This window comes from Cnephaeus nilssonii (assembly GCF_951640355.1).
Source record: "Cnephaeus nilssonii genome assembly, chromosome: 6".
Classification (NCBI taxonomy): Eukaryota; Metazoa; Chordata; class Mammalia; order Chiroptera; family Vespertilionidae; genus Cnephaeus; species Cnephaeus nilssonii.
In genome coordinates, this window is record NC_137077.1 from 2,396,005 (window position 1) to 2,423,241 (window position 27,237).

Consider the following 27,237-nt stretch of genomic DNA (forward strand, 5'->3'; position numbering starts at 1 on the left):
GGCAGCTCACGGCCCCGCCTGTCCCGTTACCTTCCACCCCGTCCCACGCGTGAGGAGGGCAGCTGGGCGGGAGCGCCGGGGCCACTGCAGTCCCGTCACCGGGTCTGCCCTTCAGAGCCAGTATCTATGGACCCCGGGCCACGCGAGCCTCCGCCAGGCGCTCAGGCACCCCGCGCAGTCAGTCGTGTGGGCGGGACGTCCCCTGACGGCACTCCACCCGCGGCCTCAAACCCTGACTCGCTCCACAGACCTCCGTTTCCACGGGAGGAACACCGGCCCGGCCCAGCGGAGCGGCCTCCCACCGAATCCCTGCCCGCCCTCCTCGCACGGCCAAGGTCACCGACACAGGGACGTCTGAGAAGCCGCACAGCAGGAGGGGCGAAGGAGACGTGGCCACGGTGTCTGTGGCCCCTGGGCCGGAAGGGGCAGGGGGAAACCGAGGGGAATCTGAGTAGAGACTCGGTCAGTAACGCCGCGTCCACTCGGCTCATTCATCGTCACCAACAGCCAGGCTCCCAGCTGTTAGGAAGGGCACGCGGGCGGGTGTGGGGAGCTCCGAGCGCCGCACTCCTGTCTGGATTCCTCTGTAAATCTACAACTAGGAGATGGAAGTGTATTTTTAAAAGTAATATCATCATTGATTTGTAAAGAACTGTTGTATTTGTTCCGCCTTTATTGCCAAATAAAGGTTTTCAGGCTGTTCAAAGCGCACGAGGCAGTCAGTTATAAATCAGCAAGACCCTTATCAAATCAGTCAGTACGTTCAGAATCCTTTGTCCGTTTTCCTTAAAATGTATTTCAGCTGTTTCCCCCTCTGCCCGCTCTGTCCTGGTCAGACGGGGGCGGGGGACGCTCGATCAGGGGGAACGGAGGGCACCCTGGTCCCTGGCTGGGGATGGGGGGTGGGGGGGGGGAGGTGTGCGCTCACTGCTCCCCAGGCCACCTGCGGCCCACCTGCCCCTGCCCCTTCCTCCCGGCCGGGCCGCGGGGTCAGCCAAGCACCAGGTTCCTGTCTGTTCCTGGGCCTCTGGCGCGGCCCCTGGTGATGGTGTTTTCATTATGGAGCCCAGAAAAGGTGGGGCTGGCTGACTTCCTTTCTCTGACGAGGGAATGGAATGCAGGACAAGCCTTTCTTAGCCGCTGGTCTCAGATGGGGGACCGGAGGGCTGTGTGAGGGGTTCCAGAGAAGTAGACCTACAGGAGAGAGGTGTAGCCGCCTCCCACAGGCAGGGGCAGGGGCAGGGGCAGGGGCAGGGGCAGGGGCAGGGGCAGGGGCAGGGGCAGATGCAGGGCAGTGTGGGCCGGCCTCGTCCAGCCCACCGAGGGCCTAAAGAGAGCCAAGGGCAGAGGACGGAGGGACCCCACGTTCCCCGCCTCACTGCTCAAGCTGGGACACCTCCCCTCGGCTCCCTGCCCCCAGTTTGGACTTAGGCCGGCTCCCTGGTTCTCAGGCCTTTGGACTCAGAATGAATTCCCCAGCGGCTCCCGGTCTCCGGCCCGTAGGAGTGCCGCCTCCTCAACCAGCACTTCCCTGCACTCTCCTTTCAGACACGTGCCTCCTGCTGATTCCGTCTCCCGGACAGCCCTGCCTCCAGCTCCTCCCCCAGAGGCCTTTGCACCTGCTGTTCCCTCTTCCTAGAATGCTGTTCCCTGCACCTGCTCACCGCTGGCTTCCTCCTACTGAACCTCAGGTCTCAGCCTGAGAGTCCCTTCTTAAGAAAAGCCTTGTCTGACAGCCAGACGAGAACCAACGGACCCCCAGTGCCAGCTGGGTCTCGGCGGCCCCTGGAGAGCCCACCCAGGCTCCCGGAGCTCCGACGAGGGAGGGGCGTGCCCGGCGGCTGGCAGCGGGTGCTTGGGAATGACCGCCAGGAAGGGGCACCCGGGGCGGGACGGGGATCCAGTACGGACTGAGCAGAGTCGTGCTGAGGCCCGGGGGCGACAGGAGGCCGGTCCGCTCTGGGATCAGCAGGGCTCGGCGGGAGCCCCCAGCCCAGCGCCTCGCACGGGAGTGGTGAGCACGGGAGTGGTGAGCACGGGAGTGGTGAGCGCTGAACGAGGTGAGAGGCCGGGGCGCGTGCCCTTCCTCCTCGGGGAGCTTCCTGTCCCCGAGCCGGAGGAGAGGGGAGGCCGTGCTCACAGGGACGGGAAGGCCCGGCCCTGGCGGGCTGAGGCCGGGGCGGGAAGGGGGGGGAGTAGGAGGGGGGTCCAGGCAGCGCCCCCGTGGCTGCGCGCCCGGTGCGTGGAGGTGCCCGTGCTCTCTGGACCGAGGTGGGCGAGAGCTGTCTGACCCGGAGGACATGTCAGTGTCCATCCTCCGTCCACTGTCAGGGCTGTACCCGTCCGTCACGTTCTAATTTCCCAGCGGGCGCTCTGCCCACTCGGCATTGCAGGGAAATCACAGAGATGAGCAGCCGTTTCCGGGGAGACGCTGGGACCGCGTCTGGGTTCTGACTCAGTGTGGGGTCACCTTCCGCTGCGGTGCCGGGGCCGCGGGAAGCCGGGTAGTTCCCGGCCGCACACCCTCCTCGGGATGAACGCGGGGAAAGCGCCGCCCGGGACACTGGTTGCTGGAAAAGGGAAAAACTGGGGAGGGAGAGGCTGTGATTTTCAGTTGGTCCACATCCATCGAATGTGCTTTCTTTTAAAAAAAGACCATGCCGAGTCCCTCTGCACAAACGCGCTTTGTTCTTCAAAGTCGTCCAACAATTCGGCAAAGGAGCCCAGTAATTCTCTCCTCCGGGACGCCAGGACGGCATCACAGTGGGGCGTGGGGACCGGACGCCATGAAGGCATCACAGCGGGGCGTGGGGACGAGCTGCCCAGGACAGCTGCTAGCCCCTCCGGCGAATCACGGGTGGTTCTTGGAACTGAGACGGCCGGTCCGACCCAGCACAGTGGTGAGCAGCCGCCCAGTCCCCCCACACTCCGTGTGCATGTCACGCAGGCTGGCATTTCACCCCGCATTCCCCGTCTCCTCTCTCCAGCGCTGCCAGGGCTGCCAGGAGACACGATGCAGGGGAGGCTCAGATTCCCCCGCTAACACCTCCTCCCCCTCCTGGACCGCATTTACAATCTAAGGCCCAGACCACCCCAGGCCAAGACTGCACCTGCCTCCCCGGCCCATCCCGCCCTGTCCCTCCACCTTCTGAGTTACCCTCCCAAAATGTGCTAATTCTAATCGGCCCCAGGCAGGACCACGGAGCCGGTGAAGTCCCCCGAGACTACCCCGACCCGGCTGAGGAACACCTCCCCCCCAGCCCCTGGTTGTGGGCAGAAATGCAAACTCCGTCTTCAGATCCAGTTGTTTGAGGGAAGCTAGAAACTTGAATTTTGAGGACAGTCTCCTGATTTTAAACTTTATTTTACTTAAACCCGATTCTCTAGTTTCTGCTGAGGAACCCCTCTCTCCTCCTTGTGCCCCTCGAAGCACACGGTGCGCGGAGCACAGCGCACTGTCCTAGGGATGATTCATCTGGTCTTTAAAAAAGCAAATTAAAAACCCTCCACCTGGGCAGCTGCAGGGAGCGGGGGGCGTCGGTGGCCCGTCCTCCTCATGGCCTCGACTGTCCTTCGCTCTGTGACTGCAGATGCAGCCGGCACACCGGGCGGAGGCATCGCCGATGAGCACACTGCCCACGAAGCCACGCGTAAGGCCACGCGGCGCCATTAGAGACCAGGCGTCCACGGGACGGAGGACACGCTGCGTCAGGTGGGCTTCTCTCCCACAAGCACCGTGCGGATCAGGCTCGCCGAAGTGAGCTCCTGCTGCAAAGGGAAGGCGACACCCGCACGGGACCGTGGGCGCCCACGTGGCGTCCTCCGTGGAGACAGACGCTGGCCCGTGGCCCCTTCGTTGCCGAGTGGAGCAAAAGGTTAATTACGCCAACGTCAAACAGCTCCAGGCCCGCGTGCTCAGGTACGGAGAGAAAATGGAGTAAAACTCAGATGCAGACTCGCTGAGGCGGCACTTTGGGGGGACTTGCTTCGTCTCCCGGTCACATCCTGGTGCCCCAGCAGCAGCGAGGCCTCCCGTCGCTGCGCTCGCGGCTCCTGCCTTTCCCGGAGAGCCGTGTGAAGCTTGTCTGCCCGCTTCCGCCCCGAGCACGACAGGGTCTGACTCCCACTCTGCCTGCAGGCGACATGCCCTCCTCCTCCGGAGACCGCGCCCTGGTGGCCGTGGGGAGGGCCCAGCAGCAACCCAGGGGCCCGGCCTCGCTCGATGAAACGCGCAGCTTTTCACAACGGCTCCTTTGGAAGAAGGTTCCCCGGTGACGTAGCAGATAAACCGCACGGGTCTGTCTGAGGCTAGATCTCGGCTGTGCTGCTCTCATATACAGTCTGACCGTGCCAGGTTAGAGCAGGGGTTTCTCACTCCCCAGAGGCAGGAAGGTAAACCAAACAATGGAACTACTGGGGGGCGGGGGAGGAGTCTAATTTCCCACGTTCCCAGTTATACAGGCAGAGGGTGAGAGCCCTCGGGGCCTGTGAGCTTGACCCCGATGACCTGCCCTGAGCCCCAAGCTGCGCTCAGGCTGCCCTGAGCCCTAAGCTCACGTGGCAAAGACACGAACAAAGTTGAACAAAGGTCGGGGAGGACATCGTGAAGGGCCGCAGCCCGGCTTGGAGAGAGGGAAACCCTGCAGGGGCCTGTCCTGGCCGAGGCGGGTCGGCACCCCTCCCCGGGACATCTTCACGCGGCAGCATTTTTTCCTAAGAATCCAAAGGAAGTTTAAAAAAAAAGTTTCCCGCATGTGACTAGTAAATATATCCAAATATATCCTTTGAGATACAGGTGGGGTAGGCAGAATAGTACCCCCCTACCCCCCACCCGCCATGAACCTGTCCACGCTCCCACTGCGGGACTGTGTGAAGGTGTCACAACACGGCGAGGGGTGTGGGCTGCAGGCAGAACCGCGGGGCCCGTCAGAGGGCCTCAGACTAAGGAGGGTCCTGCATGACCGGGTGGCCCGGCTGTCACCAGGAGCCGTCAGAGGGCAGAGGCCGAGCCTGCGGGGACTGGGAGACGCCAGGTGCCGGCTTTGAAAACACAGGATGGGGCCACGGGAACTGGACGAGGCCAGGAAAGTCTCCCCCAGAAGGAACCAGCCCCCGGGAGACCCACCCTGGAGTTCCGGCCGCAGACGGCACGGTGCCTGCTGTGTGTGCTCTAAGCACGGGTTTTCGGTGATTTGCTGAGCGGCTGCAGGAACCCGGACACTAACCAGTCTAACCAATGCCGCTATTGCTCTCCAGGGACACGGGTCCCTCCCTACTTCTGTGTCCCCGTCACACACGCTTCTTCCTTCCCCGCCACTCACATTCAGTGGCTCAAACAGGCGGTAGGAGCGCTGGCTTCCCTGGGGCCTGCTGGCGCTGACACAGGGGACCCATCACAGACACCTCGCGTCTGGGGAGGGAAGGAACTGGGGGCTGTCTGACAGGACTTCACAGCCACCTGGCTGTCCCCTGCCCCGGCCCCTCGTCCCAGGAGGAGCCCGCGAGCGATGCTGGTCCAGAAACGCGAACCGCAGCCACAGTGCCTGAGTGTTTGTCTTGAAAATTTATTGACAGGGATCCCCACGAGGGCTGCGGCCAGAGAATCGCTCCAACGCGTTTCCGGGAGGGACTGGAGGACGCTCGCGGCAGCTACAGGAACCGTATCCCAGCTCCGAACTGGACGCCATCACAGATCCTAGGAGAAGGGCAGGAAATCAGTGCTGTGGCGGCCCTGCTCGCCCGCGGCTCAGAGGCGCTCGCCCTCCTGGTCTCAGGCGCTCGCCCTTCGGCAGAGATGACCCTTCCTCGCCTCTCCGTCACTCCCGGGGCGCAGCTCCCCCAGCCGCCGCCTCACTCATCAGCCACACACCGTGACATCGCTGCTACATCTCAGAGACAACGGGCACGACCACCTCCAGCATTAAAGTCAGCGCCCATTGCAGAACTGTCTCCATTTCCGTGACGGTCTGAAACCCTAATGAGAGCTGCCAGCACGAACTCGGGGAACCTATGACTGCACACATCCAGTTCCCAGCCTGCTGTGGCCGAGTTTCAGAAGTGCCGAATGGGTTCTGACGACTTCCCTCCAATGTCTCCCGGCTCCAATGTGCCCGGCACAGAGTGACGGCGCCCTCGAGGCACCGCCCTGCCAGGGCCTGTGCCCAGCAGCACCTGCCGCAGCGCCTGGAGCGCAGACAGCCGCCGTGCAGCCCGCGCAGGAGCGGCTCACATTCTGGGCCTTTACCACCACGCACACAGCAGCGTCCTCCTTCCCGAAGAAAGCGCCCTGGCATCCATCTCTAAGACAGACTTTCCCGTTTAGCCTGGAGGCAGGGAGCAGGCTGACGGGGGATCAGCCATTCTCTGTGCAGACACTGAGGACGGTCCACTCCACGGGCTCCCACAGCAGCGGGCTGCCTCTCGGACACAGTGACCTCAACACCAATGCAGCCTCCGTGGCCGCAGCCCGGGGGGGAGCTGCACCCCACTGTCTGAAGGACAGGAAGCCCAGGGCAGGTCACACGGCCAGGGAGTGCAGGCAGGGCTGGCGGCCACGCCTGCGGTCCGCTGCCCTCGCCAGCCAGCGGGAGGCGGCAGCCCGTCCAGGAGGCGGATCCTCAGGCCGGTGAACGACGGTAAAGCTACAGCTACACCCACATGCACTTGGGTTTTCTTTGCAACAGAACATTCATCACGTATTTCCCTGTGTGGTCTGGACTAACAGTGAACACAGCTAATACACGCCAGCTGCTCGGCACGGGACAGCCTGTGTTTTCTGAGGGGGGATTAGTGCAGAATTAGTTGGGACAAAACTCCAGCAAGGAGGTCAGCAAGGAGAGGTGACTTGTCTCTCCGCGGCTCCGCCCGAGCGGGACAGTCCACGTGGGACGGAGCGGCGGGGCTCGTGCTCTCGGTCTCGGAGGAGCAGGGGGTGCGGGCTTCCAGCCTCCAGGACAGCGAGGAAGCAACAGCTGCTCCCGCCCCGAGCCTGTGTGTTCGTTACAGCAGCCGAGCTGTGAGCACATCCTACAGTGTATGACAGGGGCTTATGTATCACGCACCAAACAGCACAGAGATGGGGTGAATGTCTGACCGCCCACGGCCCACGCTACATTCACGCATGTGGTGCTCAGCACACCTCGCTCGGTAGGATGACTGGAGGAGAAAGGGCAGGGTGGCGGCTCCTCCGGTGGCCGGGAGCCAAGCTCCGCCCTCCAGCCCGAGTCCCCGGCCTGTGGTCCCCGGCTGGCCACTGCACTGGGTCAGCCAGCGGATCAACAGCACCTCGCCAGCCCATGGCCGACCTGAGGAGCGCCACCACGTGGCAGCAGCAAGTGCGAGCGTGTGAGGTGGGGACATGTCACATATTTCCCTCCAAACAAGACAGAGAAAAAAAAAATAATGGAGGAAAACACTTATTCTTTCAATCTCTTGCTACCTCTTCCATTTCTCCTAAAATCTTGAATCTCCAAGGCCGCCAAGGAGATGACGTACACGTCCAGGACAGAGCGGAATTGCGAGGGGCAGTGACTGAGAACTCGAGCACCCACCTGTCCCCCGTCTGCACGCCCATGGGGACGCAGTAGTTGAGCTCCAGCCGGGCGATGTTGCCCAGCCGCAGGACGATGCCCGCGCCGTAGGACCAGCGGATGCACTCGGCCAGCTTGCGAATGTGAGCGTTGGGGCCCTCCCCTGAAACGAGAAGGAGGGGTGACCCACGGTGCGGCCCTGTCCTTCCACCCCGTCCCGGGGCCAGCCTCGCTCGCTCCGTGCCCTCTGGCCATGTTCAAAGCCAGGCCTGGATGGCCAGAGCGGACAGGACGGGTGGAGACAGGGCGTGGGACACACTCCCCCGTCCCGGAGCCAAGCTTCTCAATCCTCTGGGCCCGGCACATTCCGTCCCTTTTCCAGAATGGCACGCCCCCTCCCCTGAGCACCTGGGGACGCCCCCTCCAAACACCAGGCTGGGGGCCTGTGCCGTGTGCAGCGTTGGACACCTCACGACCCCCGGCTGGATACGCGCCCCAGGGTCTCCCCTCGCCCTGAGCTCCATGAGAACGGGACCCAGCCAGGGCCTCACTGACCGGCACGGGAAGGGGCGCCATGTCTGCTGGGCAAACGCACAGCTCTGTCTGCAAGACAGCGTTCGAGGAGGATCCCCATGTGCGACCCGATCACTCCACCAGAGCGTTACTCTGCGCGGTGCCGGGTGTCGCATGGTTTTAGGTAAGGCACAGCCTTACATTCAAAGCCGGTTTGATGGACAGACAGACACCTCGCTGGCCTCACTGTGCTTTCAAACCTCAAGGCCACGGTCCCACAGCAGGGTCTGAGGAGCCGTTTACCGTAGTTGAGGTTGCAGAGGTTGCCTGCGTTGAGGAAGAAGTGGGTCCTGAAGAGCTCGCCGAAGCCGCCCTGGCCGGGCCGGAAAGGTAAGGGGGTGTACAGGTGCAGGCCGCCGGCCCAGTACGCCTCTCCGCCCAGGTAGTCTCCTGCCAGGAGGGTCAGAGCGAGACGAGGTCACACAGTGTAAGCGGCCGGGGCCACAGCTCTCGTGAGCAGGACACAGCTCAGGCCTGGCTGCTCCCGCCGCCGAGGCGCCGGCTCTGAGGCTGAGCTTCCCCGCTGCCTGCACCTGCCCCAGCGGGAAGACGCCAACGCCGAGGCAGCAGTGACGTCACACACAGCTCCCTGCGGTGCCGGGAACAAAGCGGGCTCAACGGGGCGCCAGCACCTCCATCCGGCACGAAACAACGCGGGGCCTCCTGGGACTCACCGTCCCCTACGCGCCGAGCGCCATCACCTGCATCCGGCACGGGAAAGGCGGCATGTTGCAAAAACTCCACATGGAGACACATGAGAGCGCGCCCCTGCTCTCTGCCCACGGCTGCCCGCGCTCCGGACCCACAGCACAGCGCCCGCCACTCAGCGAGGAAGCAGCAGCCAGCGCCACCGCGAGGAGGGCTCCTGTGAGGGGCCATGACCCCGGGTGACTGCCCTCGGGTTCTGAAACGCCTGCTCCTGCTCCATTTTAACCACAACAGCCATCGCGTTCAAGTGACAGGAAAACAACCCCCTGCACTGTGTACATGTTGCTGCAAAAACCTTTCTAAGTGGTCTTCGGACCTTTGATCCGAAGCGACAAAGCTGTAATAAACAGGAGACCTGTCTCCGAGACCAGCCTCGGAATGAACTGCTGAATGACGGGACACTCCGTCCCGTTCTCCCCGAGGCCCTAAGGAAACAGGCCGGACAAAGGGCACGAGGCCCACCGTGCGTGCTCCGTTTCCCGGCAACGGCGCCTCTTTCATCTAATCATAAAGTGACAGGCCCGGCGGGAGCCCGATAACCAGGGAGTGGGGAGATGGGGAACTCTCACTCCTACTGTCAGAGAAACCACTACACCCTGGTGTCTTTCACCCAGTGGGCGGTAAATAACCACAAACAGAAAATAAAAGGTGAGCATTCCCACACACACACACACAGAGCGCTTTCAGTGCCGCCTCCTTCCTCAGATCACATGATGTGTGAGCGCGTCCTCTAACCCTCACACCCTGACCATGAGGCTGGTCCGGAGTAACACCTGCGGTGCCACATACACTCATCCGTCCCTCACCTACGTCACCTGGTGTCTGCCTCTGGAGAGTGCACAGTAACCTGTGATGGTTCCCTTGCACACACACATACACATGGACAAGCACATCCATCCTGAGCGTGCAGCCCTAGTTTCCACACACCAGCACACCACGGACGGAGCACCTGGACGGAGCAGCAGGCGCGGGCAGCCCCTCGCGGGCCGTCCTCAGTCCCACCCGCCAGGCACGCCGAGGCGAGCGCTGCCCTGGCCTCACTGCGCAGGCCGGGCAGCCTGACGCCCCTCACAGGCGGGGCTCCATGGCGTGCTCTGGGCCAGGTCCCGGTGGTGCCGCTCTGAGGCTCGTCCTGCCCTCACGCCGCCAGAGGCTGAGACCTCGCCCTCACGGCTGAGGAACAGCCCCGTGGGGCGATACCCCTCTTCACCTCTCGTTCTGTGGACGGGCACCTGGGTTTCCGGTTTCCAGTTGGGGGCGGGGTGTTATTAAAAGTCCCTGCACATGTAGACTTCAGGGTCTTGATAAATATTGTCAAACTGCTTTCATGAAGTTAGGACAATTTACGTTCTTGACCAGATTTCCCAGTGGGCTCCCTGACGGCTAACTGAGCGGAATCTCACTGTGCACTTTTCAGGTAAGACTCCTACACCCTCATGGAAGCACTCAGAGTGCTTACTTCTAATGAAAAATACAACAAAACTACCCATAACTATGTTACTTTTCTAGGAAAATGACGCTGAGCAAGCACTCCACAAATAAGTGAAAGAGATAATCCGAATTTCTACAAAAGCCTGTGCACGGGCCCTCGTTATTTATAAAAATATAAAACTGAAGCAACGAAGATAATAGAAAACAAAAATCGGGTAGAATATTTTAAAACGGAATAAGTGCACCCATTGAGGATGTTTTTGAAGTTTATCATGACGTGTGGAGAGACCTGACACAATGTCAAGGGCCAGAGGCTCGGGCACCAACACTCTCACTCACGTCTCAGAGCAACACGCAGGCAACACGCCTCCACACACGCAGTCCTGCACCAGCAGCTCCACTCCCACGTGAGAGGAAGTAAGTTAGAGGAGCACACAGAATCCCGTTCTCACCGAGTCCCTGGTACAATCACCTGGGGAAGAACCGTGCCAACGTCTACCACTGGGAGCCGCTTTAAAAAGACTGAGGATGGCACTCAGGGAAGTATGCAGCCATGACCACGACATGGTAGTCACTAGGATGGTGCCAGGTGGGCACTGGAACCACCGGGGTCACGTCATAAAGCCCGGGACTGTCTCACCACCACGCGTGCCCTGCGTCTAACAGACACCACCACAGCGACCCGTTCTTCTCTCCGTCCCCGCGGGGGATGCAACGTGGTGGTCCCTGCGCAGACAGTCACCCGACTCTTCCCGTGACTCAGCAGCTGTGCTCCTTGGCATTTACCCCAGTGACTGAAACTGTCACAGAGCCTGCGGGACAACGTTATCAGCTTTGCTCCTCATGCCCAACACTGCACGCCCTGACACCAGCAGGAGGTCCTCGCACAGGTGAGTGGTAAACAGACTGCAGCGCTGGACACTGTCTATAAAGTCATTATGTGGAGCCGGATTTGGTGATAAAACATCTGACAACCAAGCTAGAACAAGACCGAGGAACAGTAAGTGCCGCTTAGCCAGAGGCAGTCTCCACAGGCTTCCCACTGTGATTCCAACCGTGTGACTTTCTGGAAAAGGCTAAATGACGGAGACAGTAGAAAGGTCAGCGGGTGCCAGGGTTGGGGAGCTGGAGGGATGAGCCGGGAGCACAGTGGACGTGTGGGCGGTGAAGGTGCATCAGTGAAGGCATGGCGTGACCTAACGTGCACCACGGGACGTAGTGGGTAATAACGCGTCGGCACCGGCTCAGCAGTGACAACAGAGCAGCGCACCAGCGCACGGTTAGCAACGGAGGGCGCATGGCAGGCCACAGGGAACTCTGTACTTGCTGCTCGGATTTTCTATGAACCTAAAACTGCTCTCAGAAATAACGTCTATTAATTTTTAAAATGACAGTATGTCACCTGGCCGGTGTGGCTCAGTGGTTGAGCGTCGAAGAATGAACCAGGAGGTCACGGTTCGATTCCCCACCAGGACACATGCCTAGGTTTCAGGCTCGATTCCCCAGTAGGGGGCATGCAGGAGGCAGCCAATCAATGATTCTCTCTCATCATTGATGTTTCTATCTCTCTCTCCATCTCCCTTCCTCTCTGATATAAATAAAAATATATATTTTAAAAAATTATAGTATGTCTGCCCTAGCCAGTTTGGCTCAGTGGATAGAGCGTCGACCTGCGGACTGAAGGGTCCCGGGTTCAATTCTGGTCAAGGGGACGTGCCCAGGTTGTGGGCTCGATCCCCAGTAGGGGGCATGCAAGAGGCAGCCGATCAATGATTCTCTCTCATCATTGATGTTTCTATCTCTCTCCCCCACTCCCTTCCTCTAAAATCAATAAAAACATTTTTAAAAAAAATTATAGTATGTCAATAAGGTGAAATAAGATGATAAAAAAGTTATTTAAAATGATAAAGTACATATTCTTATAAAAATCTTCATTATTGTTACTGGTGGGAGAAACAGGGTACACAACAGTATGTACACAAAATAACACATCTCTACAGCAACACGCTCACACACGTCATCTCCGGGAAATGGGATGACAGGCCACTCCCTGCCCTGTATTTTCGCTTGGATATATTTTTCCTACAATTCCCTTAACAAGCATCTTCCCAGGCCTGCTGGGTGGTAGGAGCTGTGTGGGTGGTGACACCTACTATTGTGGGGGTTAAACAAACACGGCCTTTCACAGCTGAGGGTGGGGCTTGGGGAAGACAGACCTTCACTCTGCGGCCCGACGCTGTGCATGCTGAAGCCGCGCACGCTCGTGGGTCCCCCGAGGTAAAACCTGGAAGGGAACGCAGCCATCAGAGGAAGCAGAGGGCACAGTGAGCTAGCGGGGTGTGGGCACGGGCGCGGGGAGAAGACTCCAGCCCCGGGCAGGTGCACAGGCGACAGAGGGTTTCATAAACATCTAATCCCGTTCCTGTTCACACTGCACGTCTTCTTCACCATGGCTGTGCTGGAATTAACAGTCCCCCTACTGGCAGTTCTAGAACTTTGGCTATCCTCAACAAGGCTACAATGGGCACCCTTGCACATGCATCTTCGAACACTTCTAGGTATATTTCTATGCGTTATATCCGTGGAGGTTGAGACGTTAGGTCCCAGAGTTTAGAAATGAAAAACGTTTATGCTTCCAAACAGCCAGCCAAAAGGCTAGGTTAAGCTCACGCAAGGCTGAAGGAGTTCCTGGCCTGCAGAACCGGGGGAGCCTTTCCCAGCAGCAGGACAACGGCACCCCCTGCTGGCCGCAGCGCAGCCTGCTATCCCCAGCTTCTACAGGCCGGCTCTGCCTCTCCATCAGCCTGAACCGTTCCCAGGCCTGGGAGACCCTGGGAGACGAATTTCCACATTGAGGAATCTCTTCTCAGAAAACCACGTGAACAAAGGTATTTACAAAATCACACTCTTCACAGTGTGGTTCCTGTGCGGGTAAAGAAGCACTGCAATGCTGCTTAGGAAAGGTCTCTCTGACCTGGGGATGGCACACACTCTGCAAGGCCTTTCAAACTTTGGTGCTGCCCGGTTTGGTCAGTGGTTAGAGCGTCGGCCCACAGACCGAAGGGCTGCAGGTTCGATCCCCGGCCCGGGTTGGGATGGGAACTGGAGGCAACCACTGATATGTCTCTCTCAGGTTGACAATTCTCTCTCTCTTCCCCTCCCCCTCCCCACCTTCCACTCTCTAAAAAAGATCAATGGGGAAAAATCCTCGTGTGAGAATTTTAAAAAAACATACAAACTTTTACAAAAGCAGGGAGAACACAAATCTATACACAACATATAATGTATGTCAACAATTGAACAGATGAGTATATAAATTAACATGTATAAACTCACGTCCACAGAAAACAGAAAAAAAGGAAGTCATCCCAATGTAAACTCCACTGAGCAGGACTGTATTTTTACCCCCTTAAACGTCTCTCTATTTTTATATTCCAGCAACGTGTAGCAACTATTTCCTTCCCTACTCAAAACAGAATACAAGTTCTTTAATATAACAAAGTTATTAACTCCCTCCCCCCAAAAAGGCGAAATATGAAATAGGAGATATGCTGGGTATTTTGAAATTCACTGAAACATGAAAACTGAAGTAAAACTGGGAACATTTGCTCTCCTAACGTCTCTGAAATGCCTACAGAAACCGACCCAGAAGAGCGGCAGGAAAATACCGGCCACGCGCAGGGTCCCTCACCCACTCACCTGTCGGCGATGCTCGACGGTTTATCTCCAATGGGGACCAGCATCCCGCCCCAGAGCGACGCTGAGACGACCTAGTGAGACACAAACAAACCCGTTTCCCTGCAGTCCCCCTTGTCAGGAGAACAGTTCCACGTGCCCGAGACCCTCCGCGCTGGGACGTGGGAAGCGCGAGCTGCGGGGCCGAGCACGAGGGATAAGAATGTGCGACAACATTCTGCCCGGATACTCACTGAATCAAATACAAGTTGCTTATTCAACTGAAGCTCAAAATCTTCTTTGATGAAGTTCACGTCCCCTCCGGTGTAGCCGGCCAGCTCCTGGGGGGCGAAGCCACAGGTCAGAGAGGAGCAGACGTCCCCACAGGCCGCTAACCCTCACCGCAGCGACGTGCACTGTGCTGCTCTGCGTGTTCAGAAAAGACACGTCACTCTGTCTCCAGAAGCCGTCAGCCGGCTGCAGTGGTACCGGGCCTGACAGACAGGTCACACCTCCTGGGCAGCTGGAGCTGCCAAGCCCACGTGAGAGGAGCGCGCTGGCACGTGACCATATCACAGAGCCTGCAATGGATGATGCTGCTTGGCCAAATCGGTGTTTGAAAAACATCAGCTGGGCACTGGCCGATTTAGCCCAGTGGTTAGCGGGTCAGCCTGCACACCAAAGGGTCTTGGGTTTGATTCCCAGTCAAGAACATGTACCTCGGTTACAGGTTCGATCCCCAGCCCTGGCTGGGGCATGTGCAGGAGGCAATTAATCGATGTGTCCCTCTCACATCAATGTTTCTCTCTCCTCTCCTCCCTCCCCCCTTCCACTTTCTCTAAAAATCACTGGAAAAAATGCCCGCGGGTGAGGATTAAAAGCAGACACCATCAGCGGTCTTGCACTTTCCCCACCGCACATTTCCCACAGAAGCTGACTGCCAGCTGCTCGGACCCTGAGATCAGGACCCAGAGCCGCAGTGCCGCAGCCTGGCCACGCCTGGCCCTGGCGTCACAGCCTGGCCCCTGCCGGCCCCGCCTGGAGGAGTTCTTTCATGGGAAACCACTCACACCAGAGCACAGCTGTCCCCTGGCCCGTTAGTGACGCCAAAGAGGCCAGAGTGACGCGCGCTCCCATCCTACGGCCTTTAACGAAAGGAAACGGTCAATACTGAGAACGGGACTCCCACCCCAGGGGCCCGCGTGCGGGAGGCGCAGGAGCAGGGACCCACCTGGTTCACTTTCAGCAGAGCCCCTCTCCTGGGCAAGATGGAGGAGTTCCGGGAGTCGATGACCATGGCATGCTGCAAGACACCGTCCGGTGTTCTCAGCTCAAACAGGACCACAGAGTCACGCACTAATGAAGCACTAGCAGTATGCTGGGCCTTGTGCTGAGCACGGCACTACCCTTACGTCACTTATCGCTATGGAGACCGTGAGGACGGTGGGACCGTCACCCCGTGTTATACAGGAGGGACCTGAGAGCGGAACAAACAACTCTCGCTCATGGGGCCGGTGACGATCCGCCCGGGGGCCGTGCTCTCAGGGAGCTGGGCACCCTGACCGAGGTCCGCTCAGCAGCTTTCAACTGAAACCCCGTCGGCTCTGCCGCACCCCTCTTCCCGTTACCACCGATGCCATCTCCAACATGACACGGGAGCGCCCAGAAACCCAGGGACCAGGCGCACCACCTTTCCACCCAACCTGCGACACTTGCCAACCGCCCCGTGTTGGCGAAGGCCCCTTCCCACGGTACCACGCGGCTGCAGCAGCGCGCAGTCACAGAGAAGCCCTCACCGAGAGAGAGGACTTCAGGGAGTGGCCGCTTTCCTGGCGGACGGCGAAGGACGCGGTCCTGGCGAGGCAGCCCAGCTCGCGCCACACGCCCTCCCACTTGACGGTGTGGCTGGTCTTCCAGATGGGAAACTGCAAGCACAGGGCCGTCACCTTCCACTGGAGGACGGAGGGCGCCCCCCAGGCCTCAGCACGAGGCCTCCTGAAGTTACTAACGGGCACGTCAGACCCGGGAGCCAGGCAAACAGGCTCCGCTCCCACTCGGGGGCGGGAGGGAAGGCCGGGGCGCCACTCACACTGTACTCGGCGGACACGCCTCTGTCGGTCTCCCGGAGGGAGCTCCAGGGGAACTGTCCCGTCACTTTATACAAGTTCACGGAGAAGCTGGGGGACAAGGGGACAGAGCTTTAGCCGCGGGCACCGGGACTACAGCCCTCACATGTGAACACAGACTCAGAACTACGCTTCCGGGCCCAGGCGCTGGGGCTCTGCAGCAGGCGCTCACTCCGCACGCCCTCCCCGCAGCGAGCCAGCTCCTGAACTCTAACCCGAACCGGGCCACTGCCCAGGGCCTGCTGGGACCCTACTTTCGTTCGAAGTGTCCGGGCTGCGGCCTGAAGAAGGACAGGCCGTAGGAGGTCTCCTTCGTGCCGTAGGAGAACTGGAAGGTCACCTTCTCTGCGCGGCCCAGCAGGTTGGGGAGCTTGAGGCCGAGGACCTGGAGGGAAAGGGAGACCGTGGGTGACGCCGAAGGAACATCACTTCTTAGCAAAGACCAGGCCGGCTGCGGGGCCTCCCGCACACAGGACAGAAACGCGGCTGCGGATCTGGAACCGGTTTTTAAACCCTGTCTTTGCCCAGTGCCCGGGGCCACGAAGCCTGCTAACGGCACTGAGGCCCGGGGAAACCAACTCGGGGTGTGGAGTGCAGGGGAATTGGAGCAAGAAACTGAGTATGAACGTTCCCCACATCATTCGTGGTTCACTACTGATGTCCATACTGTCTTCAGCCAATCGGAAACATGTTGTGATCCATCCAGGGAGACGCGGGGAAAGCACGGGTCACTGACAAATGACGATCGAGGTGGAAGGTGCGGGAACGACCCCGGGTTCAGACAGGCACATTCACGCGGACGGAAAGCCCGTGGAGGGAGGACGCCCTCGTACCATGCTGCCTTCGTTGTTCCCGACCATGGTGTTGTAGCTGCCCGTCAGCCGCCTCAGCTCGGTCACTTCGAAGGTAACGTCTAAGCCGTTGGGAAGTGCGTCGTCACCTGGGAGAGTAAAAGGCACTCAGCACTGAGCCTGCGGGGCCCACTGCTCCGCAGCACTCCGCAGGCGCTGTCCGCAGCCTGCCCGGAAAGCACACCCCCTGCCGCAGGCTCGGGGCGCTGCGCAGACCCCACACCTCCCGGGACCCCCGCGGGGAGGTCCCGGGAGGCAGGCGCGGCTGCGAGGCGGAAGCAGGGCAGCACCTGGGGTAGGCACACCTATCTGCCTCTGCTCTCACGTCAGGAAGGGCCTGGAGGGGATGTGGGGCTCAATCAGCTGACATTAAAACGTGGAACCGGGTGCCCAGAGGGCCTGTAGTGACCCCGAAAGAGGAGCACGTGACGCACACAGATGCACAGGTGGGTTTGGGGCCTTCCTCAAGCTGGGCCGGGGCCGGGGTGATGAGTGTCTGACTCCAGTGCAGCTGCCTCAGTGCGCACCAAGGGCCCTGGGTGCGGGGACCAGGCCACGCTCTGCAGGGGCCGGGGCCTCTCAGGGGAGGGAAGGGGCTGGCCTGACCCTGGCTGGACAGCAGGGGGACCTGCAGCTGTCACTCTCCGACGCCCGCCCACGGGCTCCCACTGGCTCCCACTGCCGAGTCCGTCCTCAGGGTGGAGGTCGGAGCCATTTTTTTCTTTAATGAGTAGATTTTACTGTTTCAAGTGGTTTTAGGTTCACTGAAAAACTGAATACCAAGTGCAGTTTCCACACACCTCCTCCCTGCCTCCCCACACCCTGTTATGAACACCTCGCATTAGTGAGGTACGTTACTACCACCGAGCCGACAGTGGGACATGCTGCTAACTAAGGTGCGGTTTCATTAGGGCTCACCTTGCTGCTCTTGGTTCTCGGCAGCACCCACCATTACAGAATCAGCCAGAAATGATTCCTGATCAAAGTTCCCAGGGAATTCCGGTGTGCGGCCAGGGGGACTGCACTGACAACAGGCAGGGGGTGCTAACGCTAAAGCCACCGAGGCTTGCCAGCCTGAGCGGCACCCAGCATGGCGGCCGGAGCCACCTCCGTCACTCACGTGCTGACCTGGGCCCGTTATTAAACCTCTCCTTTTTCTAAGAGAGTAACAGTGACACTTGCCCGGCTGTGAGGATTCACTGGGCTCTTGCAGAGCTGGGGACAGGCATGACCGTCACTCTGAGGACGCAGGTAGCTGGCCGTCTCCCGCATCTCTCCTGGCAAGTCAGGGGTCTGCACCCTCACTGCGTCACAGTCACCGGGCTCATTATGCCGGTCGCTGGCTGCACCCTAAGCTCCTACTTTGATCAAATGTGCGTTTCTGCCACGCCCCGGGAGAGCAGGCTGCTGGCCGGGACCACACCGAGAGAGCCACTGTCTTAGCCGCAAGTGGAGCCTCAACTCCTACTGCGTACGTGGCCACTCAGACCTCACTGCCAGCCCCTGCCCCAGGCGTGGCCACGTGAGTGAGTCCTGCCAGGAAGGGAGGGGAGCGCCATGCACCACACAGGGCCGGGCCTAAGGAGGGGTGCCCTCTCACCCCTTCCCGCCTTCCTGACGCTGGAATGAGATGGGAACTCGGGAATGGTGCTCAGCCATCGCAGGGACCGGGGGACACAACCCGGCCACACAAACAGCTTCCGTGATCTTGGAGATGACGAGGTGACTAACACCCCGGGAAAGCCACACCAGCCCCAGGGGACCTCAGGAGCAGAGCTGTGACACCAGCCCAGACGCCTGCAGAGCAACAAGCAGTGAGCAACGCCTGCGGCTGAGCTCCCTCTCCAGTGCCTCCTCTTCTCCAAGCACACTGCCACGGAGTCTGCAGGAGCCCATGGACAGCTGCGGCCGGGCCCCCTCCTCCGGGACCCCCCAAGGCCCTGGTGCCGTGCAGGCCGGGCTCCCTCCTCCGGGACCCCCCTAGGCCCTGGTGCCGTGCAGGCTCAGAGGACATCTTCAAAACCCGCCCGCCCTCCCTGAGCCTGACACACAGTCGTGACTCCTGAGTCTGCCAGCTACCCAGCCCCGTGCTTGACAAGCCCCTGTGATCCTGGAGGACGGGTGGGAGGGGACGCCACCCACAGCAGGTACCTTGACACGTATCGATCAAGACGTCCACTTGTCTGAATATTCCCAGACGGAGCAGTTTCTCACGGGCTTCATGAGACTTCCGCATTACCTACGAGAGAAACAAAGACGCATTTCTCTAAGGTGCAGGCATGGACGCCAGCCCCGTGTCCAGGCTGGGGCTACCCTGTGGGGCTTGCTGGCCACTGAGAAGGTAGCCACTGCGACCAGACACAAAAGAAGAGATGGAACACGAAGGGGCAACGAAAGTCCTTCAGAGCAGAAAGCAGAGCGCGTGACAAATCCCTTCTGTGGAACAAACACCCGGACTGAAAGGCGCGCCACCCTGGGTTCTCCTGGAAGGAGCCGCCTGGGCAGCGTCACTGTCTGGAGAAAGGCCATCCCGTGTGCACATGTGCATTTTAAGTTGAGCTCTCCAACGCTGCTCCGCTCTTCCTCCTCTTCAATGCCAAGAGCACCCTCTCGGGGGCAGGAGTCCTCCTGGGGAGGGCCGGGAGCAAAGCTGAAGGGCGGGGAGGGCCTGGAGCAGCGGGAAGGGCCCTGTGCACAGCAGAGTTTGGTTTCGTCCTGCAGCGAAGGGGTACTTTAGGGCGGTCAGCAGGGAGACAGGACGGAATTTCCTTCGGGCAGGAGTGGCCGTGCGGATGGACACAGGAAGAAGGAAGTGGACACAGAGGGGGAGGAGGGACCCGCCGCAGGCCGGCAGCTGTGACGGCGGCTGGCCACGCCGGTCCCTGTCAGAGGGAGGCCAGACCCCACATTTCGCCAGCAGGAGCCGAGGACGGCCTCTGACCGGATGGAGCCGCTGAGCGGAGAGGGAGGCTACGCAAACGGTCAGCTCGGGCTCTGGCTTCTCGGGCCGTTGGAGAGGTCAGGAGGGGATGGCAGGGCTGGTGGGAGCAGGCCAGGAGGCCAGTGCTCAGCCACTAGGGTTGGCGAACTCTGGCAACTCCGTGAGGAAATGCCGATGGGCAGGTGCCCGTTCAGGGCTAACGCTCAGGAGGGGAAATGGCTAGAAGTGAGGGTGGGGAGCCCTCAGCACGAGGCTGTGGATGAGAGCCCCGGAGGGTGCCAGCACCCAGGAGACTGACCCTCGTGGGCAACCAGCACTTGAGGGCGGTCACAGGGAAAGAAGCTGCCACCGGCCTAAAATGAGTGACGAGAGGAGGGACACAGCCCAGGAGAGCAGGGATTCGTGGGAACCGAGAGGAAGGAGACGCTGAGAGAGGAGGACAAACACATTCCAAAGACAACAAAGCCAGAAAAACATACTCAAGGTGACAGTCATCATTTTCAACATGCAAGCAGCTTATTAACTCAGGCCCCGCAGTCCAATGGAAAACAAAGACGCCAACAGGTAATCCACAGGGGAGAAATGTGAATGGCCAACAGGCGTGGGAAGCGTGCTCAATCTCATTCAGAACTAAAAGTGCAAATTGAAACGAGAAGTACTTTTCGCCTCACAGGTGGGCACGGAGTCTTAAAGTGCGATGACCCCAGCGTTGCAAACCCGGCCTCCCCAACACTGCCGGAGGGCGCCGCCTGCACCCATCTCTTGGGAGGGCAAGTGGCCCGCGTGAAAGCTGGAGCACGCCGCCTTTGACCAGAGCCCCACTCGCAGGCAAGTGTCCTGCAGGTACACCACCAAGGACACACAGACATGTGTACTGCAGCCTTGTTCCCTGCGACCCTGTCTAATGCTCAGCCACAGGAAACGCCACAGTGAGTGACGGGACACCGGGCAGCTGGGACGTGCTGATGTGGAAGATGCCCTTGGTCAGTAAGAATGCCGAGCGTGAACGGGGCAGGAGAAACGTGGAGCACGGGGCTGCTGCGCACGGGCGTGTTCTGCCCCGGAGCGCCATTCCTGCAGGACGCATGGAGCCCTCCGCCTGGCTTCCTCTGGAGGCTGGGCAGGCCTCGGCGTGGCAGTGAGGGAACAGCCCACACTTCATTTCAATGCCCGCTATAACATTAGGTTGTTTTATACTGTTTTTTGAATTATACTTACATATTACTTTAATCTTTTTTTAAAAACATACTAATTTTTAAAAGTGGGCGTGGCCAAACCCTGCTGAGTCAGGTAGAATGGGGCTGCCAGGAGCACTGGCCCTGCCCCAGGAGCTGCGGGACCCTGCCCGGCACATAACGTGGTTCCGAGGTCGGAAGGACAGAGGAAACACAGGGGACAGAAGGAGATGACGCTCCGGGGAGACTGGCAAAGGGAGCAGGGCCAAGGGGACCGCAGGGAGGGAACCCCGAGGGCCCCCACAGGAGAGTGGGGGAGCGCTAAGCAGGGTGCGGCGAGGTGAGAACACAGGGTGGGCAGCCTGGGAAGAGACAGCACCCTGCTCGGGGATAAGGGGGAAGGGGAACGTGTCAGTTTGTGGGAGGCGCCGAGGAACTGAGGGGTTCAACCTGGGGCGCCCATGCTCCCTGCAGGGAAGGAGGCCAGGTCAAGGGCCGGAGGCTGGGGCGGGGCACGCAGCGGTGTGAGGCCAGGGAGCCACGGGATCTCCAGAGGGAATGGAGATGGCCGCAGAGAATACTTGCCTCGATGAGGTTTTTCGCCTTAAACACGTCTCCGATCTCATACATGATGATGTCATCCTTCGTCCTCCCGAGCCCGTCGAAGTGCACGTGCTGCACCACCACCTGCGTGACGAGAGGACAGACTGCTGAGCGTGACACGGCACGAGCTCAGGCTTCCAGGCGAAGGACAAACGTCTGAAATTAATTCCAAGGATCTTTTTTTCAACTTTAATGACCCACATTTCTTAATCCCAGACTTTATCCTATTTATTTTTCACAGCTTTCCAATAACTGGTGACTCGAGCTTACCCTTGCCACATCTATACTTCCTGTGAACAAGGTCACCTGCATCCAGATGACCAGGGACCACGCGGGTCCTTAACCAGCAGGCCCAGAGGTCCCGTGTGTCCGTCCCAACGGGCCCCAGCGCCGGCCCCTGCGTGGCGCTGACTATGACCTGAGTTCCCACTGTGTGCATTTTGCTAGAGATCTCGTGTGATCTCTATGAAGAGTGCTGACTAAGAGGCCTCTCACCTGTCTCCTCCTGGACAGGAAGCCCTTCAAGAGTAGGAACTGCTTCTCGCTCACCTGTTTTCACAGAAGCACTTTACACACGAATATGCAGATGCTTATTTAACTTGTTCAAGAACAAGGAGTTGTTTTAAACACAGGATACAGCAGTGAGCAAAACATCAATTCCCACCTCAGTGGAGCTTATATTTTAGGGGAGAAAAAGGCAATGTGTATAGTATAGCAGATGGTGCTAAGTAACAGGGAGATAACAGGATATACTGGGGAAATTGATAATTTATAGGTGATTGGAATACCGCACAGAGAAGATCTTAATTTAAGAATTAATGAAAATGTGCTTCCATTTCTTCAGCTGTATTTAACTTCAAAAGCAATGAAGTTCAGGAAAAGTTGCATTCAAGAACTAAGGTCTTTTTTCTGGGAGCAGGGAACAGAGCATAAACTTAAGCAGAATTTGAGTTAGTCTTTGAAATGATTTGTTTTAATGACATAAGTACAAAAATAAAAGTTCGTTTAAACTTTCCACATAAATAAACAAGGAAGAACCCTTTTTCTAAAGCCAGAGCTGTTTTCCTAAGCCACCAGCCTCTCTAAAATGTAGGCGGCTACAACTCTTCTTCGATGACGTCACGGCGACAGGTCAAGCCCTTCCCCTTTCCCGAGAGAATTACAGAGTGGCTGCCTCTCCCAGCATCTGCATCCAGCCTTCAACAGAATACTCACATCTTTGTTTTCAAGAACTTCCTGTTTAGCTTCAGGTTCGACTTCAACAAATTGAGCTTCTTCTCCTAAACCTCCAAAATCAGGCCCACTGGCTGGGAGAGGCTCCAGACTCTGCAAGGGCGGAAGGAACCACAGATAAACGAACTTCAACTTTAAAAAACCAACATCTTAGTTTGTCTGTAGATGATGCTCCAGGAAACTCAGGACTGCGGCTCCCGCGGTGAGGGGGGCTGGAGCAGGATGGGGCACAGGGCACAGGCTGCAGCTGCTGTGCAGGCCTCTTACTGGTCTCGAGAGCCTCAGTGTCCAGGGTGTTGTCAATAAATAAAGCAAACATGAACTTTCAATTAACTGAAAGGGTCAGGCATGAACCCGTGATGACTGGGGCATCAACCGAGGATTACAGCTAGGTAGCTCTGCACCTCTGAGGCCTTTGGAAAACAAAAATGACTTAAAAACCAGATGTCACAAAGACATATATCAGGGAAAAGAAAAAAATTTGCTTTCCTGTTGTTAGAGAAATTATCCTAATTTTTAAAATCAAAATTGGCTATTCTATGACAACTAATGACACTGACAACCCAAGCGACTAGAACATATTTTTCTGGACCTGGGAGATCTGTTTGGGTCCAGCGAGTCTCACTCACACACGGAGAAAACTGCACATGCTCACACACTGGGCCCGAGAGATCCCTTTCTTCAACGTGAACGGACATTACCTTGAGAGCATCAAAGGCCCTGTGAATGAGGATCCCACAGTGCTGGTTACACTTCCGGGAGACATAATAACCGTGTGTACAGTAACATGCGTATTACACAGTGTGAGCTTGCTTAACCACAGGGATCCCCAGACACTCCCGGAACTGATTCAGCAGGTCTAGCATGGCGCCAGGTAACGGTACAACAGGCGAGTTCGGGGAAACCATGCTGACCAGTCATCTGGCTGCTTCCTACTCCACTAATTCTCTACAAATAAGCACTCTCAGTGGCAGGAGGCCTGACCTGCAGCTGCAGCGCCGTGGGGACCCTGGGCCACCTTCTCCCTGGAACACCCCACAGCCTCTCGCCGGGGCGTCCTCGGTGACGTCACTGTTCTCTGGGAGGTGATGGCCTGACAGACCAAGTCCTCTGTCCCATCCCAGCCTAAGACTTCACGGTCCTCCAAAGCGCCTACGGTCAGAACCCAACTAGATCCCTCCGCAGGGCACACTCCACCCGAGGCCCACTCTGCGCCGGCCCTCACCTCATGTTCGTGCACACCTTGCTCTCTGCCACGACTAAGTGCCCCCTACCCTAAGAAGTTAAAAGCCTCCCTCAATGGCATGTCCTCTGTGAGCCGCCCCGGCTTCCTCGGGTAGAACCCGTGCCCCCCTCACAGGGACGCTCGATATGGGAAGTTTATGACCTTTGCAAGGACGCCCTCTCTCTTTTTCTTATGTTTATCTGCTGGTCCATCGGAAGAACTCAAGTGTTTGTGAAGTGGGAGAGTGAGTGACTTTTCTTTTGTTCACTTAACATTTACTGAGTGCCGACTGTATGGTGAGCCCCGGGCCAACAGCAGGGAATGCCCCAGTGAGCCAGACAGCCCGGGTCCCTGCCTGGTGGTGCGGACGGGGAATACACAAGTAAAAACGGGAAGAGGATGCTAGCAAAGAACATGTCGTTTATTTCCTATCACTATCCTTTCACTTTTGTGGTGTAACATTTCTAAAACAGAATCATTACTTTATTTCTCAAGTATATTAATAAATTAGTAACTTTTTCCTGTGCCACTTCATAAACATGTTATCTTTATTTCAGTTTACACAGTGCAAATCATGTATGCAGAGTGAATACTGTGGTTATGAATATATGCACGACTCATCCCACTTAACCTGACTGCTAAGCAAAATATGCTCCTTCCAGGCACAACGTTTATATTCCATTATGTCTTAAAAAACCCTACTGTGTTCCCTAACATCTCACAGCATGAAACGAGCTGCACTGAAGGCCGGCCAGACCCGTTTCTATTCTTTAATCTGAAACGCAGCTTTCAGAGATGATGTCTTCATGATTTTAGTTACCTCAGAGATTGATTTCCTAAATTAACTGTCTTACCAAGAAATTTACTCATTCACCAAATATTAAGAACCTACTATGTGGCAAATATTAAGAACCTACTATGAGATCCTCACCCTCAGAATTTATATTCCAGTGTCTGAAAGAGTAGGCATGGTGCTAGGTATCTGGTGAAATGGAGTAAAATAAATGTCTGGATCTAGCTTCTAATCGTTAAGCAGATCCGTCTGCCAGCCAGTCAAATTTTATTGTGCCAGGCACTGTAGTGCTAACTGAAGGGATCGGGCATAGAATAAATCCCATGAGTTATGAAAAACATCTTTAAAGTGATAGAGACTAGAATCGAATAGAAAATATTTTTTAAATGCTCAGCTGGTGTGGCTCAGTGGTTGAGCGTCGACCTATGAACCAGGAGGTCAGTTCCATTGCCAGTCAGGGCATGTGCCTGAATTGTGGGCTCGATCCCCAGTAGGGGGCGTGCAGGAAGCAGCCGATCAGTGTGACTCTACCTCATCATTGATTTTTCTATCTCTCTCCCTTTCCCGTCCTCTCTCTGAAATCAATAAAAACGTATAAAACATTTTAAAATGAACAGATATTAATGATAAATAGTGTTTCACATAACCTTTGTTTCACACATGCTTGAGGATACTAGATAGAAAACATAGTTTTCTTATTGTGAGTTTTGACCAACAAGTTCATATAACACTGGCTAGTGAAATAAAGGCCAAATTAAATTTAGACTTTTTTTATCAACACATTAATCAAAGCAGCAGCAATTCTAACACCAAAAGAGCTCAATAAAAACAGATTTTCATTCTGTACCCCTAGCACCTACAGCTGCACCAGGCACATTGCAGCCCATTGGCCAATTTCACTTGAATGAATGAATGCTTACTTTGTTTAAGAGGCTACAAGGGACGCAAGCCAAGTAAGATGCCGTTCCTCCTGCAACATCTAGAAACTTACACTCTAAAAGCATAAGACAAAAAAATGCAAACACAACTAAACAGGGCACCCGAGGGGAAATGTCAAGGAAGTGAGTAGCGCATCCAGGTGAGGGGAGCTAAGGAGAAGGTCTGTGCAGGAAGTGACCTGAACTGAGCTCTGAAAGATGGAAACGTCCTGACAGCTGATGATGGCTGCAGGGTGGGCGACAGAAGGAAGAGGAAGCTGAGGGCAATAGTGTCCGAGTGAGTCAGAAGAGCAAGAAAGGTCTGTGAAGTCCTAGCCCGGAGGCCAGGACCCCAGGCTGGGCGTCTGCGCTCCCTTCTTTGGGAAGACACCGGGAAATGAGAACTGAGCTGTAAGTGAACCCACCCAGGTTGTCGTAGGAAAGGTGTATTCAGGGCTGGGACTCACCAGAGCTGAGTTTTGGAACATTCTGAGGCTCTAACGGTGTGACCTTGGACAAAGCATGTATTCTCGGGCCCTCGGTGAAGAGGGTAAAGGAGAGCAGCTTGGCAAGCAGTCAGTGCGTGTGGCTAACCCAAGTAAGCCCTGAATGTGCATGTGTCCCCCCAATTCTCGCGACAGCCTGGGGAACACGCACTATTACTGCCCCCTCTTTAAACGGAGGGGCTGATGCATTGAGAGGTTCCGTCTCTGACGGTGAAAAGCAAAAAGGGGGACTTCCGGTGGGTCTGGGCTGGGAACAGAGGGCATTGGTGCCCCCGGAGGCTACTGATCGGGAGGCTGGAAAGTGACCGGGGAGGAGACGCCGGAAGCCGCCGAAGGGAGAGAAGCCACGGAGAGAAAAGCGTCTGGCTCTGCGCCGGGACATCGCGGGAACCTGGCGGCTCCTTTCTGCGCCGCAGCCCCGCTGAGTGACCTTGGGCAAGTCACGCCCCACGCCCCTCCGCGCATCGGCCTCCCGCTCCGAGGTCTGCGGGGCCCACGGGCGGCATCGCGGCGGCCTCCCGCACAAGGCCGCGGGGCGCTGCAAGCGGAGAGCACGGCCCGTTCCACGGCGGCCGCGGGGCGCGCTACCCTCGGAGCCCCCTCGCCAGGGGACCGCTCCCCGAGCGCAGCCGCGAGAGCGTGTCCCCGCGGCGCCCGCCCAGAGGTCACGCAGCCCGCTGGGCCTCTTACCCGGGCGTGCACCGTCCCCATGGCTCCCTCTCCGACCGCCGCCGCACAGAGCTGCCAGGGTCCAGCCCAGGCTCACGGGTGACGGCAGAGGGCGCGTCCGCGGCGGCGGAGCTACTGGGCCGCGCACCACCCACAAGCCCTGGGACGCCGCGCGCTGGGGGCGGCCATATTGCCCCGCCTTAGCCCCGCCCCATGGCTCGCGATGCTTTTGCTCATTGGTCCTTTAAGAGCCTGTAACCCGGATGTGCACGTGGACGCCGG

At 57.9% G+C, this 27,237-nt stretch overlaps 1 protein-coding gene across 1 annotated transcript; it reads right to left on the reverse strand.

The window, feature by feature from the left end:
* Window positions 1–5,544: 5,544 nt before the first annotated feature.
* Window positions 5,545–27,159, reverse strand: SAMM50 (SAMM50 sorting and assembly machinery component). The gene is made up of 15 exons (XM_079774013.1): window positions 26,977–27,159; window positions 22,828–22,938; window positions 21,595–21,696; window positions 19,045–19,132; window positions 16,876–16,982; window positions 16,297–16,427; window positions 16,006–16,093; window positions 15,713–15,841; window positions 15,148–15,219; window positions 14,171–14,257; window positions 13,941–14,011; window positions 12,458–12,525; window positions 8,346–8,492; window positions 7,551–7,692; window positions 5,545–5,695 (listed from the first exon to the last, which is right to left on the reverse strand). The coding sequence occupies exons 1-15, from the start codon at window positions 26,995–26,997 to the stop codon at window positions 5,650–5,652; spliced, it is 1,410 nt and encodes a 469-aa protein (XP_079630139.1). The 5' UTR covers window positions 26,998–27,159; the 3' UTR covers window positions 5,545–5,649.
* Window positions 27,160–27,237: the final 78 nt, after the last annotated feature.

Coding starts and splice junctions, on each gene's coding strand:
- SAMM50 (XM_079774013.1), bottom strand. CDS start 26,997: ATGGGGACGGTGCACGCCCGG. Junction 19,133..21,594: donor AGGCGAAAAACCTCATCGAG/GCAAGTATTCTC, acceptor TTTCTCTCGTAG/GTAATGCGGAAGTCTCATGA. Junction 5,696..7,550: donor GGCGTGCAGACGGGGGACAG/GTGGGTGCTCGA, acceptor CCCTTCTCCTAG/GATCTGTGATGGCGTCCAGT.